At 40.2% G+C, this 22,443-nt stretch overlaps 1 protein-coding gene across 11 annotated transcripts in view; it reads left to right on the forward strand.

The window, feature by feature from the left end:
- LOC133551610 (neurexin-2-like) overlaps positions 1-22,131 on the forward strand; it is a 439,020-nt gene extending 416,889 nt beyond the window's left edge. For 3 of the 11 annotated variants that reach the window (XM_061898511.1, XM_061898512.1, XM_061898518.1), the window contains 5 exons: positions 4,596-4,767; positions 7,806-7,895; positions 12,843-13,171; positions 18,405-18,489; positions 20,719-22,131. In XM_061898511.1, the coding sequence (XP_061754495.1) occupies positions 4,596-4,767; positions 7,806-7,895; positions 12,843-13,171; positions 18,405-18,489; positions 20,719-21,524 (1,482 nt within the window). In that variant the 3' untranslated portion in view covers positions 21,525-22,131. The remainder of the gene's footprint in view (positions 1-4,595; positions 4,768-7,805; positions 7,896-12,842; positions 13,172-18,404; positions 18,490-20,718) is intronic. The other 8 variants (XM_061898519.1, XM_061898520.1, XM_061898522.1 and 5 more) reach the window with 4 other exon arrangements.
- Positions 22,132-22,443: the final 312 nt, after the last annotated feature.

Here is a 22,443-nt window from a genome sequence, read left to right on the forward strand (position 1 = left end):
TAACTTGACCAACTTTCAGGAGATCTTTTCCCCAGCGTCTTTCTCGGCCATGTTTACACTGCACACCAAATCTGATTTTTTTGCCCTCAAGTGACATGGATCAGATTTCTTTGCCAGTCTGAACGCTCCAAAGTGCTTCAAATCTGATCTTTTCATACGATTCAGGCCACATCAGGAGGTAGTCCTGAATCCGATTGGAATCTAATATTTTCAAATGTGACTTCAGTCTAAGCGCAATGCGACCTGAATGTGACTTTTCCGTCAGCTTTGTGCGAAGTACGTCATTCATGTGCACCGGCAAAGACGCAGTCGCCAGCGGAAATAGATATTTCATCGCAACGTCCGGTTTTGGTGAGCAAAGTCTATTCAAGGCGACCAAATTTTCGGTGCATCACTTGTCAATCGTGCGCAAATCAGTGGTGTGCCATCAGGGCCAGCAAAGCCTGCTCTGCTTATTTTAAAGTTCTTTCCAAATGTCCCTCAGTTGTAATAGTTTCACATATTTCTTAGGTATATTTTAAAAGCAGCACAATTTCCAGTCCCCTTAGCAAATTTAGCAACACCCAGGTACCATCAGCGCAACACCGTCAAAATTTAGTAACAGTAGCGCCACACTTGTCAGTCTTTTGGGTCTTTCTTACAGATAACAAAAAGCTTCCACTGTCCAAAATCTTTTATTTTCTCATTTTCATTTGCAAATGCAAAATTTGACAGGTATAGTGTAAGTTCCAATGTCCTGTTCTATGGTTATCATCACACTTTTTCTACACACAATCATTTAATTTGTGACAAAATATATACAGTATGTATGAGTGTTGCAGAGATTCTTTTAGTTAGAAAAAAAGCTTACATTTGTGTTCTGTTGCTTCAATTATTTAATTAATTTAACCCAAAAAATATTTACAAAATCCGCATTGACGTCTAGAATTTAAAATATGCAAGATAAAATATGAATTAGCGTTTATTTAAACTATTTTATTAAATTCCGCATTTAGGCTTAAGGGTGTTTTATCTGATTACTCGATTAACCAACAAACTAATCCATAAACTACTCCATAGCTAAAATAAGTGTAACTAAAAAAATATGAATAAAATCCCCACTGACTATCCAGAACTTTAAGTATGATAAAGAAAAAAAATTCTGTGTTTATTTGAACTATTTTCCCGTGAGTATGTTTTATCTGATTACTTGATTAATCAAATAAACTGATCGATAAATTATTAAATTACTAAAATAATTATTAGCTGCAGCCCTAACTGACTCCACATGTCAGTTTGACTTCGACAGTATTGGAATGTAAAATTATGGTTGTATACTTCCCTACTAATAACAAACATTTCTAAATTGATGCCTCTCCTTCAATCAAAAGTGAACATTACTATCTTTATGAAAGACACGTTCATATAGCTTTGCATTGGATCATATTAGATGTGCATGGAGCAGTATCGACTAATTGGGATGCAGTTTCTCTCTTTACTTGTCTGCAGATTAGTCTGCAGCTTCTTGTACTGACATCAATAGTTTGACCTTGTGTGGCAGTTAGAGGATGCACAGGACACACGCGATAAAGACCTCCCCTGCGCGTGCTACCAGTGCCCCCCAAAGGCTGTCTTGGGAAACAACTCTAACCTTTGTGGAGGGGCTGTCAGCTGCTGACATAGGGAGGGTGGGTGTGAGAGAAGTTGGTCAAGCAAAGGAGGGAACAGCAGGATTGTGTCAGGAGTGATCCATATCAGGCAACCTGAGCTGGCGGCTGAGAGGAAATGATGCTGAACCCTAAAGAAAGAGCTTAACATACTGGCCGTGTCACAAACGATATGCTTTCTTTCACTGGGCAAACAAGGTTTTGGTCTCGACACTCCTGAGCTTTTCCCTCTTACATATTATATTGTCTGCTCTTTATGAGCGAAAAAATAATGGAAAATATCAAACAGGGTTGTCGCCACATTTAAGGACTATACACAAAAAGACTGGACTAATTTGAAATACAGTGAGTGGAAAGATGCATTTGAGCTTAAAGCTGCAGTCAGGAGCAACTGTGGGTTTTGCTGCCGGTCTCCCCCAGTAGATCCATCCATCCGTCCATCAATTTTCTACCGCTTGTCCCTTTCGGGGTGATGGGGGGTGCTGAAATCAATCTCAGCTGCATTCAGGCGGTAGGCGGTGTACACCCTGGACGGATCGCCACCTCATCCCAGGGCCAACACAGACAGACAGACAACATTCACACTCACATTCACACACTAGGGCCAATTTAGTGTTGCCAATCAACTTATCCCCAGGTGCATGTCTTTGGAGGTTGGAGGAAGCTGCAGTACCAGGAGGGAACCCACGTAGTCACGGGGAAAACTTACAAACTCCACACAGATAATCCAGGATCCCCCAGTCGATGCTAATTTTATTCACTTTAAGAAACTGCTTTGAATAATATGTTCTAATTTGATGAACAAACAAAGACATGGGTAGAAGCTAAAGGAGCTAATGCTAACATAGGTTTCCCAGCTGGTTCTACTACATTAAATTCCCAAAAATTCAGATGTTGTAGAGGGGAAAACATATTGCAAATTTAAGGATGATTTATGTGAATATTTTACTTTTGTTACCTTGTTGAGAAGTTTTGTGTTGATTGTCCTTAGCCACAAAAGCGGTGTCACATGGGCTAAGGGAGACCCGATTTAAATTTGGTACAGACACAAAGCTAAGTGGCGCTAACCAGCCACGCTTCCGTCAGTCTACCCCAGGGCAGCTGTGGCAACAGATGTAGCTTACCACCACCAGGTGTGAATGAATGATGGGTTCCCACTTCTCTGTGAGCGCTTTGAGTATCTAATAATAGAAAAGCGTGATATAAATCTAATCCATTATTATTATTATTATTAACCTAACTCTCTCCCAAATCCTTGTAGTTCGCTGAGCTCCACACAAGGATCTGGGCTCGAAGACAATGCAAACTCCTCCAAGATAGCAAAAAATAATGAACCAATCAGGATCACCGGGCGGGATTTCATAGATTTTATGTAGCGCCGGAGTGACTGTTTAATTCAAACAACAATGGTGGCAAGGAGTGAGGAGTTGTGTGCTGACATTGATTCTGCAATTGCAACTGTTTTGTAACATCAATCGTCTACTGACATTGCTACGTTGTTTCAGTAAAAGTTCTCTAACTTTTCGCTTTGTCGTTATCCAATATGTTGGCTGTTCTGTTTTGGATTTCCCAGCGTCGCTCTCATCAGCGTCACGGATTGAATTTATATGTGAGTGGTTGAACTAACATGTCATTCAAGATAACAGACAAGTGGTTTATCCAATCACATACATTTTTTTTTTTTATAAGGCCCCACCTTCTGACATACATTTCCAATTGAGAAGTTCCAGATCCTTGTGTGGAGCTCAGCGAACTACAAGGATCCGGTGAGAGTCAGGTTAAAGTGGCGCAGTGACCCACAGGATTTAGTACATGGACTGTGGAGATGAAGGTGTAGTTAGTTGTTTGTAGCCACTTTGCGATGCATTACCACCACCTGCAGCACTGGAGTGGAACAGCATCACTGTTCCATCGTTATCATTTTTAAAAAGGAAATATACTTATGTGAAGCAAAACACCTTTTGGGTTCATTTATTTAGCTTCTATGTGTAAAACTGGGGGCAAAAAAAAGTTTACAAACTATAAAGCTGTATTCTTACTTCTATCATTTGAACAGATTATACAAATTCATAAATAAAAGCGAAATACTTGAAAACAACCAATACGGATACAGAACTAACATCTCAACATTGGTGGCATTAATCCAAATAGCAGAGGAAATGACCAATGCAATTGGGGCGGCATGGCGTAGTGGGTAGAGCGGCCGTGCTAGAAACCTGAGGGTTGCAGGTTCGCTTCCCACCTATTGACATCCAAATCGCTGCAGTTGTGTCCTTGGGCAGGACACTTCACCCTTTGCCCCCGGTGCCGCTCACACTGGTGAATGAATGATTGGTGGTGGTCGGAGGGGCTGTAGGCGCAAACTGGCAGCTACGCTTCAGTCAGTCTACCTTAGGGCAGCTGTGGCTACTGATGTAGCTTACCACCACCAGGTGTGAATGAATGATGGGTTCCCACTTCTCTGTGAGCGCTTTAAGTATCTAATAATAGAAAATCGCGATATAAATCTAATCCATTATTATTATTAGATTACAATTCATTGTGCAACTGCAGTGTTTATGTACCTTACAAAAGTATTTGACAAAATTAATCATAATAATCAACAAATTAGAACAGCAACAGGAAGCAATACGTGAAGCGAGGCAAACGTATATCTTGCGGCGTACCCCAGGGATCAATACTAAGACCAAAATCGTTAAATCTTCTAACTATATGAACGACATATGTAAAGTTAGAAAAGATGGTTTTGTTTGCAGACGACGGCACTACTTTTTGTTCAGGAGAGAACACACAGAAGCTAATACAGATAATAACTGAATAAATGAATACATTAAAGAGATGGTTTGACAAAAATAAACTATCCTTGAATCTAATAATGCTATTTGATAATACAGAAAATTAATGAATGATGAGTGGTGATTTTCCTTACTCATTCTTTGTCACCTGCAGGATGAAGGCAAAATCGGAGTCATCTTCAACGTGGGCACAGATGACATTACCATTGACGAGCCAGCTGTCATGGTGAATGACGGCAAGTACCATGTTGTACGCTTCACACGCAGCGGGGGCAATGCCACTCTCCAGGTGGACAACCATCCGGTCATTGAGCGCTACCCTCCAGGTAAGACGAACGCCAGCGAACGTGTGCTACCAGAAGGCTTATTTACTTCCATGTCAATCCCTGAATGATCGGATGTTGTAATCCACCTCTCTCACTTGTGCATCACTTCCACAAGCTTTCTGTTAAGTTGCTACCCACATGCCCATGATGCACTTTCCATGTTCCATAAACAATCTAATAATGTGACATTGATAGACTTGCCTAAGGCTGTCAAGCTAAGTATATCTCATAGTGAAAGGACTTTTATCACTTGCTGTCATTCTAGCAAACATGCAGTGCATTCTAAATATGGAGTTTCTACCGACAGATGTTTTTGATGGACTGATTGAAACTTTTATTAGTAAATTGCACAGTTCAGTACATATTCCGTACAATTGACCACTAAATGGTAACACCCGAAGAAGTTTTTCAACTTGTTTAAAGGCCTACTGAAACAAGATTTTCTTATTCAAACGGGGATAGCAGGTCCATTCTATGTGTCATACTTCATCATTTCGCGATATTGCCATATTTTTGCTGAAAGGATTTAGTAGAGAACATCCACGATAAAGTTTGTAACTTTTGGTGCTGATAAAAAAGCCTTGCCTTTACCTGAAGTAGCAGACGATGATGTCACAAGGGTGAGGGCTCCTCACGTCCCCACATTGTTTATAATGGGAGCCTCCAGCAGCAAGAGCTATTCAGACCGAGAAAACGACAATTTCCCCATTAATTTGAGCGAGGATGAAAGATTCGTGGATGATGATATTGATAGCGAAGGACTAGGAAAAAAAAAAATTTAATCAAAAATAAAGGCGATTGCATTGATATGGATTCAGATGTTTTTAGACACATTTACTAGGATAATTCTGGGAAATCCGTTATCTTTCTATTGTGTTGCTAGTGTTTTAGTGAGATTAAATAGTACCTGATAGTCGAAGGGGTTTGTCCAAGGGTGTCTGGAGGCCAGTGTCTGACGGAAGTCACGGCAGATACAAGGACGGCGCAAACTCCACAGATCTCCGGTAAGAGGTGAATTTTTGCCACAATTTTCTCACCGAAACCTGCCCGTTGACAAGAGGTCGGGAACCATGTTCACTTGACCGCTCTGATCCATAGTAAAGCTTCACCTCCGGGAATTTTAAACAGGGAATTACCGTGTGTTTGTGTGGCTAAAGGCTAAAGCTTCCCAACTCCATCTTTCTACTTTGACTTCTCCATTATTAGATGAAAAAATTGTAAAAGATTCAGCAACACGGATGTCCAGAATACTGTTTAATTGCGCGATGAAAAAAGACTACTTTTAGCCACAAATGGTGCTGCGTTAATATTTCCTGACATTCCGTGACATCACGTGCGCGCGACATCATTCCGCGACGTTTTTAACAAGAAACTCCGCGGGAAATTTATAAGTGCAATTTAGTAAACTAAACCGGCTGTATTGGCATGTGTTGCAATGTTGATATTTCATCATTGATGTATAAACTATCAGACTGCGGGGTTGGTAGTAATGGGTTTCAGTAGGCCTTTAAGTCGGGGTCCATGTTAATCAATTCATGGTAATTCATGTAGTTTCAAACCCATTAACATGATGTAGCACAAACTTACTAACTCCACTTACTACAGTTTTTTACTCAAATTCAAGTCAAAGACTTAAGGAAATCCAGAGGAAATAATGTGATGAGTGGCACATTTTTATTGAATCACTCTGCAGCTGCAGTACATGTACACACAGGCAACACACCTGGTGATGAGTCCGTATAGTCGTCGAAACCTTTCGAACCGAAAAGGGATTAAGGCTCGCCCGCCTGTGTACTTTTCGCCTCATTTGCATGCAGATTGAAAAGGAAAACTCATACTAGCATTGTGTAATAACGGCGGGCTGCTCTTTAACTTGCTCTGAACCCCAGCCGACCCCCTTCTGACCAGGTGCAGCGTGACGACAGGAAGTTTTCACTCCTGTCTGCAGCTGCTAGCGAGGCTGCAAACAAAACCACATTTGTTCGCACACACATGCATTTGTACACTCTTTGCTCCATCTTTTGCAATCAATGCCCTTATCACGTCACCGGATTGAGCATGGAATATGAAGGGAATGTTCGCCACTAAAGCTTGAACCCGGTCTAAGTGACTTAAACTGTCATGTATGCTGCTTCCTCTTCCATGTTACAACATAATCCTAATTCTATTTATATATGCATTACTCACCCACCACTAACAACACTGGCTCATTTTGGGCTGTTTACTTTTTTATCTGTTGAATATGTCGGTTTTCATTCATGTTTGGGTACCATGCATATGCCCTAATTTCATATCAAAGTACATTCTGAACATACAATTACACTGCTTATGTATATGTACTCTGAGATGTATGCATTGAGTACTTACATCTTTAACAACACAGTCGCATTGTCACTTCACTAAATTTGAATGGTAAAGGATTTTCATTGAACAGACATGATTATGTGTATAATTTTTGGAACTTTTGGATGGTCACATTTTACCAACATTTCATTTTTTATTCATATGTCACGATTCTGTCATGTAATGTGGATTTTGTGGGATGGTGTACAAAAACAATGTACTTTTTTGTTGTGGGTTTAAAGTATCCAGATCCTCCTATATTGTTATCTATACTGTGTGTATTTTTATACAGAATAAATTATTTACAATGTGTGTATTGCTATAAAATATTACTTTTTATATGATTTGCTGCTAATTTGAGCAACATGAAGTGTAACCAATGCTGTTTCTGCTTATGACATGTCTGACTGTCCTGGTTGCTTTGTGTTTTTCATGCTGCTAACTGAATTAACCTTTTTTTTGTTTGTTTAAAGTACAGTATAATACTAGCTATAATAACACTAACTAGTGTAGCTATAACTAGCCTAACCCTGAATTCTCGAATGATAAAATACTCAATAACCCTAGGTAAGGATTTAACTGACAGATGATAACTTGTTAAAGGTGTTAGCCATTATAATAACTCTGTTTCTAACTCTGTGATCTTTCAGCTTGCAGACTTTAACCTTTAACCTGTCTCTCCAAATTCTCTGAAGGACACTTTGATAATGAACGACTGGCTATTGCTAGGCAAAGAATCCCGTACCGACTCGGTCGGGTAGTTGACGAGTGGCTACTCGATAAAGGTAATAACCAAAATAATTGATTGGTTAATTAATCCTTGAACTAACTAGTGAATAACCTTTCCCCACCACGAGAGGTGCTGCAGCACAAGACTAGTGTGACAAGGGTTGTGTAGTACTAATGGTCACCACCACTATTTTAATTGGACATCATTGTGCCTTTCACGTATGATGGGCACAAATTCTCTTTCAGTACTAAAGAAACAAACTAATTCCAATTTTCAGAAGTCTTTTTTTCCTTGTCACCCTTGCACCTTGTGGATAAGCTGCACCCTTAACAAGATTTTAAACCAATGAACTAAAAAAAACATAACCCATGCCTAACCCTCCATCGCCCCCTTTAACCACTGCTTTTAACTTACGAGGGAGTATTAATGCCACAATGAAGAGAATCAAAATTAATTATAATACTTTGAGAAACAAGTCATAAAATTGGCGAGAATAACGTCTACATTTTATAAGAAAAAATGCAATTTACCTGAAAAAGTATATATATATATATATAATAATAGTAATAATTTGTGTTTACTCACAATACATGTGTTACATTGCACAGAAAAGTCATATTATACAGAAATAAAGTCATGATAATAAGAGAAAAATGGGTTCATTTATTACAAAGTATTTAATGAGAGGAAAGTCGTATTATCATGATAAAATAAAATACAAATGTAATTCTAATCGGATAGGAAGCATCTGAATTGTACAAGAATAAAGCTACGGTAAGTAAAAGTCATGTTTTTACTAGACGGTAATATAGAGGTGAAACTCTAAAAGATTTAATCTCATTTGTTTATCCTAGCAATTAGATATTAAAGGTGAAATGTATCAAAGGCTCATAACATGCAACTTAAGAATCTTGTTTTGAAATCATTTTGATGAATATTCCTTTATTATCCATCCATTTTCTACCACTTGTCCATTTTGGAGTCACGGGGAGTGCATCAAATTGAAAATCTCTGAAAATGTTGGCTTTTCATAACTGTCAGCCGTGATCATTGAAATCATAACAAAAAAAGGCTTGACATATCTTACTTTGCATGAAATAATTTTACATCGCATTTGAAATTGAATTGTTGAAATTATTATACATTTGCACACTACTTTTTAGATATAGTTTTAATGTTATGGAATGCAATTTACCTATATTTATTATATGACAAAAAAGTGATTTAGCGAAAATAAAGTTTTAAAATTATGTAAAAAGAGATGTTTTACAGGAATGAAGTCTATTATGAGAAAACATATTTAGTTTCATGACAATAAGATTTTAATGTTACAAGGAAGAAAGCGTAATTTTACATGTCTAAAATCGCTGTTATGAGGAAATAACTTTTTTTTTAAAATAGTAAAGTATTCTCGTCAATTTGTGTGAATAAATAAATAAATAATAATAATTAATAATTCTCAACAACATAAACTAGCTCTGGGGACGTGGAACGTCACCTCGCTGGGGGGGAGGAGCCTGAGCTGGTGCGCAAGTTGGAGAAGTTCTGGCGAGATATAGTCGGACTCACTTCGGCGCACAACAAGGGCTGTGGAACCAGTCGTCTTGAGAGGGGCTGGACTTTCTTCCACTCTGGCAGTGAGAGGCGACTGGCTGGGGTGGGCAATTGTTGCCCCCCTGCTCAAAGTATGCACGTTGGTGTTTAACCCAGTAGATAAGAGGGGAGCTCCCCTCCGCCTTTGGGTGGGTGGACGGGTCCTGACTGTTGTTGTGCTTATGCACCAAACAGCAGCTCAGAGTACCCACCCTTTTTGGATTCCCTCTCGAGAGTACTGGAGAGGGGTCCCTCAGGTGATTCCTTTGATCTGATGGGTGACTTCAACGCTCATATTGGCAATGACGGTGAAATCTGGAAAGGCGTGATTGGAAAGAATGGCCACCGGGATCTGAACCTGAGTGGTGTTTTATTATTGGAGTTTTGTGGTTGTCACAGATTGTCCATAACAAAAACTTTTTGATTGATTGATTGAAACTTTTATTAGTAGATTGCACAGTTCAGTACATATTCGGTACAATTGACCACTAAATGGTAACACCCGAACAAGTTTTTCAACTTGTTTAAGTCGGGGTCCACGTTAATCAATTCATGGTAATTCAATGTTCAAACATAAGGATGTCCATATGTGCACTTGTCACCAGGACACCCTCGGTCGCAGTTCCATGATCGACTTTGTAGTTATGCCATCGGATTTGCGGTCTCATGTTTTGGACCCTGGGGTGAAGAGAGGGGCAGCGCTTTCTACCGATCACCACGTGGTAGTGAGTTGGCTCTGATGGTGGCGGAGGATGCTGGACAGACCTTGCAGACCCGAATGCATTGTGAGGGTATGCTGGGAACGTTGAGCAGAGTCTCCTGTCAGAGGGAGTTTCAATTCCCACCTCCAGAAGAACTTTGAACATGTCACGAGGGAGGTGCTGGATATTGAGTCCGAGTGGACCACGTCCCATGCATCTATTGTCGAGGGGGCCGATTGAAGCTGTGGCTGCAAGGTGGTGGGGGCCTGTCGTGGCAGTAATCCTCAAACTACGGATACCGTCAAGCTGAAGAAAGAGTCCTATCGGGTCCTTTTGGTTTATGGGACTCCAGAGGCAGCGGACAGGTACCGACAGGCCAAGCGGTGTGCGGCTTCGGCAGTCGCGGAAGCAAAACCTCGGTCATTGGAGGAGTTCGGGGAAGCCATGGAAAACGATTTCCGGACGGCTTCGAAGCGATTCTGGACCACCATCCGTCACCTCAGGAAGGGTAAGCAGTGCACTGTCAACACCGTATATGGTGAAGATGGTGTGCTGCTGACCTGGACTGTGGATGTTGTGGATCGGTGGAAGGAATACTTCAAAGACCTCCTCCATCCCACCAACACGTCTTCCTTTTAGGAAGCAGTTCCTGGGGAATCTGTGGTGGGCTCTCCTATTTCTGGGGCCGAGGTTACCGAGGTAGTTAAAAGGCTCCACGTGGCAAGGCCCCGGGGGTGGATGAGATCCGCACAAAGTTCCTTAAGGCTGTGAATGCTGTGGGGCTGTCTTGGTTGTCAAGACTCTGCAACATTACAGTACGTGGACATCGGGGCGATACCTTGCCGGCAGTCGGTCAGACCCGTTTTCAGTGAGGGTTGGACACTGCCCGATTCTGTTCATAACTTTTATGGACGGAATTTCAAGGTGCAGTCAGGGCATTGAGGGGATCCGGTTTGATGGATGCAGGATTTGGTCTCTGCGTTTTGCAATTGATGTCGTCCTGATGGTTTCATCTGGCCAGGATCTTCAGCTCTCACTGAATCGATTCGCAGCCGAGTGTGAAGCGACTGTGATGAGAATCAGCACCTCCAAGTCCGAGTTCATGGTTCTCGCCCAAAAAATTGTGGAGTGCCATCTCCGAGTTGGGGTAGAGATTTTTCTCCAAGTGGAGGAATTCAGAGTCTTGTTCACGAGTGAGGGAACAGTGGATCGTGAGATCGACAGGCGATCGGTGCAGCGTCTTCAGTAATGTTTCGATCCGTTGTGGTAAAGAAGGGGCTGTGCCGGAAGCCAAAGCTCTCAATTTACCGGTCGACCTCCATTCCAATCCTCACCCATGGTCATGAGCTTTGGGCTATGACAGAAAGGACAAGGTCAAAATTAGTTTCCTACGTCGGGTGGCAGAGACCCTTAGAGATAGGGTGAGAAGCTCTGTTATCCGGGAGGAGCTCAAAGTAAAATCGCTGCTCCTCCACATCGAGAAGAGCCAGATGAGATGGTTCAGCCATCTGGTAATAATGCCAACCGGACGCCTCCCGAAGACACAGGACACGTTGGGGAAACTATGTCTCTCGGCTGGGAACGCCTCGCGATCCCCAAGGAGGAGCTGCATAAGGTGGCTGGTGAGAGGGAAGCTTCTCTGCTTTGGCAGAAGAAAATGGATGGATGGAAAACCATTTTGTCCACAATAAATTTAATGATAAGAAGTTGTTTTAAGAATATTAAATGTTTAATATTCTAAGAATAAAGTAAAAATATTTTAAGAAAAATATTTTATTTTCCAAGAATAATATGATAAATATTACAATGACAAATGGGACATTTCCTATCAAAATTACATTATTCTCATGATAGTAAGACGCTTTCTTTTCTTTTCTTTTCTTCTCTTTCAATGTGGCTATAGTACTTCCCCGTATTAACTAGATGTGTAACTGTGTGTAATAAATTGTTTTATAAAAATGCTGTGCTATACTTTCACCCGTGACAGTAAAATGTGAAATAAACTCCCGATGAAATCTAAACTCTTGGATGTGATCGCCCTAAGTGAATCGTTCCCCTCCCCGTGTACCCAGAGGCCTCGAGTTGTTGGCTTCCTGTGTGCGCTATCAGTGACCATGTCGCAGTCCCCCAGCTCCTCTTTAGCCTGTGACAAAAGAGCCCTGACAGGCTGCTGAAATGGATCACTGTTTGTAGCCACCGACTTTGCTAATAAGTATTCTCTTAAAACGTGGCCCATTACTGCAGTCCTCTCTCTGATGTAGCTTATCAGTGTAGCTGCTGTCTGTAGTGCTGTTACAAAACATTGTCCCTCTCTGGAGGTAAAACAATCGGACGGGAGGGGAACTCACATCGCTGCGTGTTTTTTAATAGCTGCTGAAGTCACTAGTCGCTGGAGTTTCGCCTCCATTGTTTGGCTTTATCACTGCGCTAAAGTCTATGAAGTGACTTCAGTTTTAAAGGTAAAGGTTATAACTATAAACACCCTGAGTGTCATTAATATACGTAATCAAAACACATAAATAGGGTTTTTAATATAACAGTTCATTGTAACCTGCATGATTAAGGTCCAAGTAATAAACCCCAAATCACTAAATATATTTTAGACTAACCTGGTTGTGCACCTGCGCAACTCTCACATGCCTTTTTTTTCACATCTACTTCACCTTTGTCTATCCCTTTCTATCAACCTTTTTTTGCCTGGCTCGTAGGGAGACAGCTGACCATCTTTAACAGCCAAGCCGCCATTAAAATCGGCGGCCAGGACAAGGGTCGGCCCTTCCAGGGTCAGATCTCTGGCCTGTACTACAATGGGCTGCAGGTGCTGAAACTGGCGGCGGAGAATGACCCTAGCGTGCAGGTTGATGGCAACCTGCGTCTGGTGGGCGACGCTTTGTCCGTGCTGACCACCGACACCACCTCTGCCACCCCCTTGGCAGTGTCCGACATGTCCACCACCATCATGGAGACCACCACTACGATGGCAACAACCACCACCCGTAGACAGCGGTCACCCAGCTTGAGGGAAAGCATCTCTAAGGTCAGACTTAGAATAGAAACAGCAGGCCTTAGCTCTGTACCCTGCAGTCTAATTTGCCACAGTCTCCTCTTTGCTGCAATTCTCCTTTGTATTGCCACCTTCACTGTCCTCTTGAATAAAATATGTCTTCTTACTAGAGGTGGGGGAAATAACCGATTTTTAGATGCATCGCAATTCAGACATGGACGATTATAAAATCGATTAGTAAGCGTCAATAATCGACCCGACCTGCTGACCCATCTCTGCTCGGGATGGTCTCCAACTGTCCCCACTACGGACTGGACTACCACTATTATGTTAAATCAGTGGTTCCCGACCACCGATTGGTACCCGGCCGCAGAATAATTTTTTATTAATTTAGTTTTTTTATTTTTGTATTTATTTTTTATTAAATCAACATAAAAAACCCAAGATACACTTACAATTAGTGCAACAACCCAAAAAACCTCCCTTCATGACAAAGAAAAAAAAATTCCCCCCCCAGACCGGGCCGCGGGACAAATTAACAAGCGTTGACCGGTCCGCAGCTACAAAAAGGTTGGGGACCACTGTGTAAGATCCACTATGGACTGGACTTTTACAATATTATGCTAGACCCACTCGACGTCCATTGCATCCGGTCTCAAATAGGGAGGGCGTTGGGGTCACCCACATCTGCTGTCCTCTCCAAGGTTTCTCATAGTCATTCATATTGACATCCTACTAGGTTGTGAGTTTTTCCTTGCCCTTATGTGGGCTCTGAACCGATGATGTTGTTATGGCTTGTGCGGCCCTTTGAGACACTTGTGATTTAGGGCTATATAAATAAACATTGATTGATTAATTGACTGATAATCAATGTATTTCTTGTAAAAGTACGGTAATGCAGACAGTTTTAAAATGTGGCTGACTGCAGCGAGCCACCACACCGAGAGATCCGACTAGCTCCTTTATTATAGGGCATTTATGTTCCAGTTTTGCACATATTTCCATGAACTTAATAAATGTGATGGGAGTTACTTATTAAAAAAAAGCAGTTTTTCAAAAGTTGCAAGTGATAAACGCTTATTTCGTGAAAAGAAAAAATATTCAAAATTGCATCTACTGTATATACATAAATTGAAGATGCATCAATAATTGTTTTTTAAGTGAATTGTAGCTCCTAAATCGTAATCGTAATTCCTACTCCTTACCATGGCAAAATACCACAAGCCTTGGGTCCAGTCACAAGTGTCACATTCCAATGGACCAGTATTTGCTGTCTCCGTAGCAAAGTTAATCCGTACAATTACGTATTTTTAATTTGTGTGTGTCTCGTTTGCATTGCCACCTGTTGTTAGACAGAATTCATAGTGTGGAATCATTTGCCGAACCCAGTTACACAAAAACAATGGCAGACCAGCCTAGCCCACAATGTTGTTTCCTTGGCATTAGAGGGGCAGAAGGCTCCAATGCCTAAATCAGCAGAGAACAGGCTGGGAGATGCCGCAAAAACACAGGGAGCTAAATTTCGATTGATTTTTATCAAGGATGTCCAAATGTTTTGCACCAAAGGCAGCAGCAGTTTTTAAATGTTTTTATTTTAATAAAAATAAAATGCTAAAAACAGATATTATACTGTGTATATCCCAAGACAAAATATAGTGGCAGATTTGTGTTGTAGGTGACAAAAAAAATTAATAATTCAACGCACATCCGAAGTATGATTCCTATTTTTACGATTTGCAATCAATTCATAATTTGTATTTATTTAGTAATGTTTTTATTTCCATGGAATACATTTTCCATAAGATGTTTCAGGACACAACAGCCAAGAGAAGGTTTTATACCTGTTTTGAAAATGTTTTATTATAAATTTTTTCACCAAATAATATATTTCTAGAATTTGTTTGAATCGAGAATTGTGTTGCGTTGAGAATTGATTTTGAATTGAATCATCACCCCTAGAATCGTAATCGAATCGAATTGTGAGTTGTTGTAAGATTTACATCTCAAGTATAATTTTTTTTTTTTTATGTATTTATTTTACTTAATTTTGCTCTTTTTTCCTCCACGTAACACTTCGGACACGCCTGAATTAGATACACAATAATGGGATAGTAGAGACACATTTTTTTACAAAAATTATTTTTTTACACACATTATTTCCCATTGGAATTTATTGTCTGTGTTGTTTTTTGTAATGTGTGTATTAGGGTTGCACAATAATGGAAATTTTAACCAATACCAATAACAGATCATTTGCACATTTTTACAACCAATAACCATAACAAATATTTAAGATTTTATGAGACTAAATAAATTTAACAGTTCAACTTTTGCCTCACATGTATAGACACTAAAAAATAATCAAAAAATAATGTCAACTGATGTTTATTTTTTAATAAACTATAATTTTGTTACAAATTCACTTATTATAATTTTGACCCATGCAAACAATTAAAATCATTGCATAGTGCAAACAAAGTTAGAATGTATTAATATATTTTAACATTAATTATTTCATAGATTGCAGGCAAATCAAGCATTCTGAATATGATTTCATAAAATAAACCAAACAATCTGTCCGACACAACATATCAATGACGCCAATAGAACTAATCCCAAAAGATTCTGCATTGCTGTTAGCAAAAACACTGAAACAAGTAGAGTCACGTCTCTTGTTGATTGACAACATTAAAATAAATAGATTTATGTTTTTCCATGATGGTAATAAAATAGTGCAATAAGTGCCTGCCCATTAGAAAAACAACATTTAATTATAGAACATAAATAAACCATGATTCAAACAGTAAAGTGCATTTATTTAGTTACCTGTGCCTTTAGATGAACCACAAAGTTGAACATAAACAAGTCATTTTACGTCAAGTTTTTTTGCTCTCAGTTGATTTCTTTCAAACTGCTGCCTCTTATCAAACACTTTCTCACCAGTCATGTGGCTTTACATTTGCTACGGTCGCCTCTATTTAAACACCAGTTTTTGGCTTAGCAACACAGGCAGCTTTGTTCTGTTACACGTGGATGAATTTTAAGGTGACTTGTCAGATTTTATTATGTTGAAGCTCATCTTTAACCTTTCCCATTTAATCTCTGCAGAATACCGTTTGCAAACTACAAGGGAAATGTCTTCTTCTGACATGTTAAAGAAAGACCACACGGCTGTGGCGTGATGCTATTTTCTGTGCACAACAGGCGGCACACAAAATATCATGACATCATAAATATGTAGGGGGTGGGGTGTTGACATGACAAACAATGACAAACACTGACGTGATAAGCCTTTATTATAATCGGCTCATTTTATCAGTCTATTTTCTATTATCGGAATCATCAATGTGATGTCATAATTACCATTTTCGATAATATCGCATACTCATACTATGTACAGTTTATATTTGCATTCTAACAAACTGGTGTACAGTAATAGAGTACCTTAAATAATAAGTTGGAAACACAATCACGGAAACTTAACAGAGCTGCCATAATTTCATAATCAATGGCACATTGTTTCCACATAATACAGAGAAATATTCAGAGGGAAAAGTCAAATCAAAAAATGTGTTCCCTCGTGAGACTCAAGTATTATGACTAATTGAAATTTCAGGGTTTGAGACCCACAGGAGGATTAACTCTGATGTCGATTGTATTTGGGTTCCACTGCACATGAACGCTTGTTCTTTCAAAGGGTGCTATTAAAGCTTGAAGCTGACCTCAAACTTATGAAGAGTAATTTGGGCCCAAATAACCTTCATTATGTACAGTAAATACACACATTCCTATTACTGTCACGTACCCAATGTACTGTAAAACCTCAATTTATGAACTAAATTGGTTCTTGAACTGGGTTTGTAAATAAAAAAGTTTGTACTGTATATGGAAGCTAATGTCTCCAAAAAAAGCAAGCATGAATAACGGGTTGCAGTCCCAACAAAAGTCCATCATATAGCAGAAGTTAGAACACACTTTGAACTCCATAAAAAGCGACATAAAATACTCTGTATGTTATAAACATAACCAGGGGCTTATGGATCAACTTTCTATTTAAGAATAAAGTCAAAACAAAAACAAGCTTAACTGTCTTCCTCACATGCAGCAACCCTGCCGACACGCACACACATTATCAATACCTCTGTGGCGCACTTACAGTTTCAAATCACAAAACTCCTTGACTTTATCAGCTAGGTCGCTACAACGATTAGGAATAAAAAATAAAATCCACTACACCTTGTTGGTTAATCTTCTTGCGTGCAGGGAAGAAAACTTGTCGACAAGACTGTGGATACTTACTCAATGTTTCAAACCACACTTCACTTGCCCATTGCTTTTTTTGGATTCATGTTGAGCCAACAAAACCAGAAACAATTACAAGAAGGATAAAAACACCTAAAAAGCACACAAAGTAGCACAGTAGTTATCAACAGTAATGCTGTGATGACTGAATGAGTACAGAAGAGCAATACACCCCCTAAAGTGCAAAATGGATGAATGACACGTTAGTACACTAAGACAAGGTTCGTACACCAGAAGATTTGTTCATTCGATTCTGTGGTTTGTAAATCGAACAGTTTGTACATTTATGGGTTCATAAATTGAGGTACCACTGTACCTTTTTGAATGGACTTTAACAGTACCAAAAAATTATTGTAATCATTATATATTATATAGCGTATTTTGAAATGCCAACAACACAAATGGTCTGAATCCCAGTGCTTCAAAGCTGCTTTTACTGTATTTCTGCTGGTTTCATTTGCATTTTTCTTGTCTGCCGTCCCTTTTATCCTTAAATTGCATTTCATGTCTTTTCAATCTATCCAAGAGAACAGACTATTCACTGCTCAACTCAGGTTTACACATAGGTCTCTGTGCGCCCTAAGCCTCCTTCTGCACAAAACCAAGAACTTCGATTTAGCGCTAGGTAATTTGTTATTGTTGTTTTGGAATAAGAGATGTACAGATGCAGGTTTTATGAAAGCAAATCATAGCTGGGTACTAATTTCCTTTATTGGATGCTCTTCCTTTGTTTATGTACACAAAAGGTGCGCCATAGGGCCCCAGAATGAAAAGCAGCTGAATATGCGCACAATCTCTATTTGTTCACTCACTAGCATTGCTGCGAGCTAAACACACAGAAGTAGCACAATGTAAGACAGTGCAGCATATCTTCTCCATGAGCCAGACAGCTAACGCCCTTAGAGAGCAGCCTGCAGCTAGGGACTGAATGTTTGTTAAATCACACTTTTTTTTCCTTTGACAGCCACAGAACTCAGATGATATCCTGGTAGCATCAGCCGAGTGCCCGAGTGACGATGAAGACCTGGAAGAGTGTGAACCAGGAACAGGTGGGTCTTCTGTGCTAATAATATACAGTATGTTGTTAAATGGGGGACCTATGCCGTCACACACCTCATATAGAAGCTTGCAAGTCTGTAAAACAGTGTTCCTTCTCCAATTAACGCCAGTATTCAGTTCATGGCAAGCAAATAACATCTGTAATTACAAACGTTGGCATTAGCATATGCGGCTGTAAGCAACCTCCTGTAGTTTTTATTAACTCAATAAGACGGCAGTAGATGCATTTGAGGTATCATGAATGCTCAGCATCCAGCACATTTAGAATGTTACTACTAACCTGTCGGTATGAAACTCATATGTAACACTATTGTTTGTAATCAACACGTCAGTGCTTTTATTTCAAGCTCAGCTGTTTTTCTCCTTACTGCTGTTGAAACATTGGTTCTATTGCTGCTGCTTTGTGCAATATACTTGTAGATGAATGACCATGTCATCAAAAATAGCTATGTTTTTCTTTCTACACTCCTAAATTAAACACCATGGCATTAATTATTCACAGTAAGTAGGGATGTACCGCATTCTTCGGAGTATTAGTCGCTCCGGAGTATAAGTCGCACCTACCGAAAATGCATAATAAAGAAGGAAAAAAACATATACAAGTCGCACTGGAGTATAAGTCGCATTTTTGGGGGAAATTTATTTGATAAAACCCAACACCAAGAATAGACATTTGAAAGGCAATTTAAAATAAATAAAGAATAGTGAACAACAGGCCGAATAAGTGTACGTTATACGACGCATAAATAACCCACTGAGAAGGTGCCTGGTATGTTAACGTAACATATTATGGTAAGAGTCATTCAAATAACTATAACATATAGAACATGCTATACGTTTACCAAACAATCTGTCACTCCTATACGCTAAATCCCATGAAATCGTATACGTCTAGTCTCTTACATGAATGAGCTAAATAATATTAGTTGATATTTTACGGTAATGTATTAATAATTTCACAAATATGTCGCTCCTGAGTATAAGTCGCACCCCTGCCCAAACTACGAAAAAAAAACTGCGACTTACAGTCCGAAAAATATGGTGATTTTATTGGTGCTGACCAATAAAGATAGTATCGGGTATCGACTCACGTAAAATCTAACGGTATCAAATTTCCATACCTTTGTTGAAGGTGACGTCACGTCTGGTTGCAGACTGAGACTCAGAGCATCGCCACTGGTTGAGTACCGGTATCGATTCCCTGATATCCTTACATTTCAAATGTGATAGGTACCCATTGCTAAAGGTAGGCGTCTTAAACAGGGAAAGTCCCACTAAAAGCTTCAAGTCCGAGCGAACTGGTTGAAGTTACGGTGGAATGTCGTGCTTCGAGTCCGACAGGGGCCTAAGGTCCCCATCTCGGAACATCCTCCCAACACACCCGCTGTACGGAGAGGGCCTCGGGTACTCAACTCACCTCACTATTTAAAAATTCAATGTCCAACGATTCGACTGTGAGGTTGATCGTCGAATTAAACTCCTTCAAATCGAATAGTACGCCATTCTAAGACCCCTCTAGTGATTTCTATTATTTACTACTAAATACTACCAAATTCTCAGGAGAACATCTTGTAGTGTTTTGGGGTGATTACGGGTGAAATGATAGATTGTAGTGCAGGATGCTTGCGGCCCTAACAAGTGCCGGAAATGAAGGCGTCTTCTCACAATATTAATTAGACCTTTGCCATTTTTTCTTGTTGACTACTCTGAAAGCACCTTGCAGCCATAAATACCTCCTAGACTGACATATCACCGCATATGTGGTGTTTACGGTGCTAATAACGCTCTGCATGACCTTTGCGTATATATAAAACTTGTATTTGTACGCAGCAGAAAAATATCTCACATTGTTTATTTGTTAGATGCCATGGTTGGTTACACGTGCAAACAATCGCATGGCAATTTCGTTGTGTTTCTTGTACGTTTTTGTGTTTGCTTTTAGGGGCCGTCTTAAATATGTGTGTCCTCACTGCACACCCACATGTTGACTATGCAAAAGACCCGCAGACTGTCTTTCATTTAGTGCAGTTAATGTTGAATAGCCTCATAATGTCAACCGATCATTATAAAGAAAATATCACTTAATGGTAATTTATTCTTGGCTGATATTCTACTTAATGAGCAGATTGTGCCTCAAACATAATGAGCACAACTGTTCCGGCCGAATGTGAATGCTGTTCTAATTTAGGATTCCCCTACCTTTTCTGTTTCCCTTTTAGGAGGTGAATTAGTGTTGCCTATTATAACAGTGGATTCCCTTGAGCCCCCATCCATCGCCACCCGTTACCCCGTCATCCCTCCTTCCCCCACCCTCTTATCCTCCTTCGAAACCACCAAAGAGTCCGTGATACTCCCCCCGCACCCTTCCTGCCCCCCGGACCAGGAGGACTGTGGCGAGCCCGTGGAGGTCTCGGCCTTTGGCTCTGGGGAGATGACCGAATCAGATGATGAGGACTTTTACAATAATAACAACTCCCCTTTGGTCACTGACAGGACAGTCCTTCCGCCACCCCCCGCCGCAGGCGAGGGCGGCGTCCAGAAACCCCGCCCCTTACCCCCTTATGTTCCCACCACCAACCCTGACCAGCTTCACATCCCCGCAGGCAAAATGAACACCCGTGACCAGGTGCTTCTGCCCCCTGCTCCCCCGTCCTCCCGAAACACACCGGGACTAACTTACCCCCCCAATTTTCCCCATGTGCCCACAGCCGACCCCACAGCCTCCGACGAAAAGAGCCAACCGGGCGCCGTGGAGGTGATCAGGGAGTCGAGTAGCACCACGGGGATGGTGGTTGGTATCGTGGCTGCTGCTGCTCTCTGCATTCTAATCCTCCTCTATGCCATGTACAAGTACCGCAACCGGGATGAGGGCTCCTACCCGGCAGACCAGGGCCACAATTTTGCCAACAATTTTGCGGTGGAAGGCAACGGCGCAGTGGTCAAGGACAAAAGCACAGCGACGGCCTCCGTGGCCAAGGCAATCACAAAGGGCAAAAAGAACAAAGACAAGGAATATTACGTATGAATAGGCGGGCGAGGATCAGAGAGTACTCCACTTTCAACTCACCTGTATTTCCTTTTTTTTTATTGCACCGGTAGACCATCAGAGACATTTCACAGGTTACCGACGGCAACCGTGCAATGCAGGCTGCAGTTAGCGCCAACATCTCCCTCCCACCTCCAATAATGCGCTCACCCGGCATCTTATTCTTGTTAATGCATCATTGTTCCTTGTTAACAAGCGAGAGAGATGCTTACTGTACATACAGTAACACGGCTATGACACGGTGGAAGGAAGCGAGGTAAATGTTTCCCTCCGTCTTTTGTTATGTTTTACGTCTCAATGTCCCCCATTATGACACAGTGGATCTAGAAAGTGAATACTGTTAAGACACCAGCTGGTTGCATAATATTAGAATGGTCCATCTTGGTTTGTAAAGTTAAAAGGTGAGGGCATTCATGTGCACTACCACTTCAAACAGGGGTGTCCCAATTTTTGGACTTGGGGGCCGCATTGGGCGAAGCAAATTTGGCCGGGGGCCGAAAGCAGTCTGTATATCATACCATACATATACAGCCTATAGATATATATGTGTGCCTATATATACATATTCTGTTAAAATATTATATACATACATATATAATATCATTTATATATATATATCTATATCTATATATATATATATATATATATATATGTATATATATATATAGATATATATATAGATATATACATATACATATTATGTATATATACATAATATGTATATGTATATATACATATCTATATATATATCTATATATATATATAGATATGTATATATACATATACATATTATGTATATATACATAATATGTATATGTATATATCTATATATATATCTATATATATATATGTATATATATATATCTATATATATATATAGATATATATATATGTCTTG

The sequence above is a fragment of the Nerophis ophidion genome, linkage group LG04 (genome assembly GCF_033978795.1).
Source record: "Nerophis ophidion isolate RoL-2023_Sa linkage group LG04, RoL_Noph_v1.0, whole genome shotgun sequence".
Classification (NCBI taxonomy): Eukaryota; Metazoa; Chordata; class Actinopteri; order Syngnathiformes; family Syngnathidae; genus Nerophis; species Nerophis ophidion.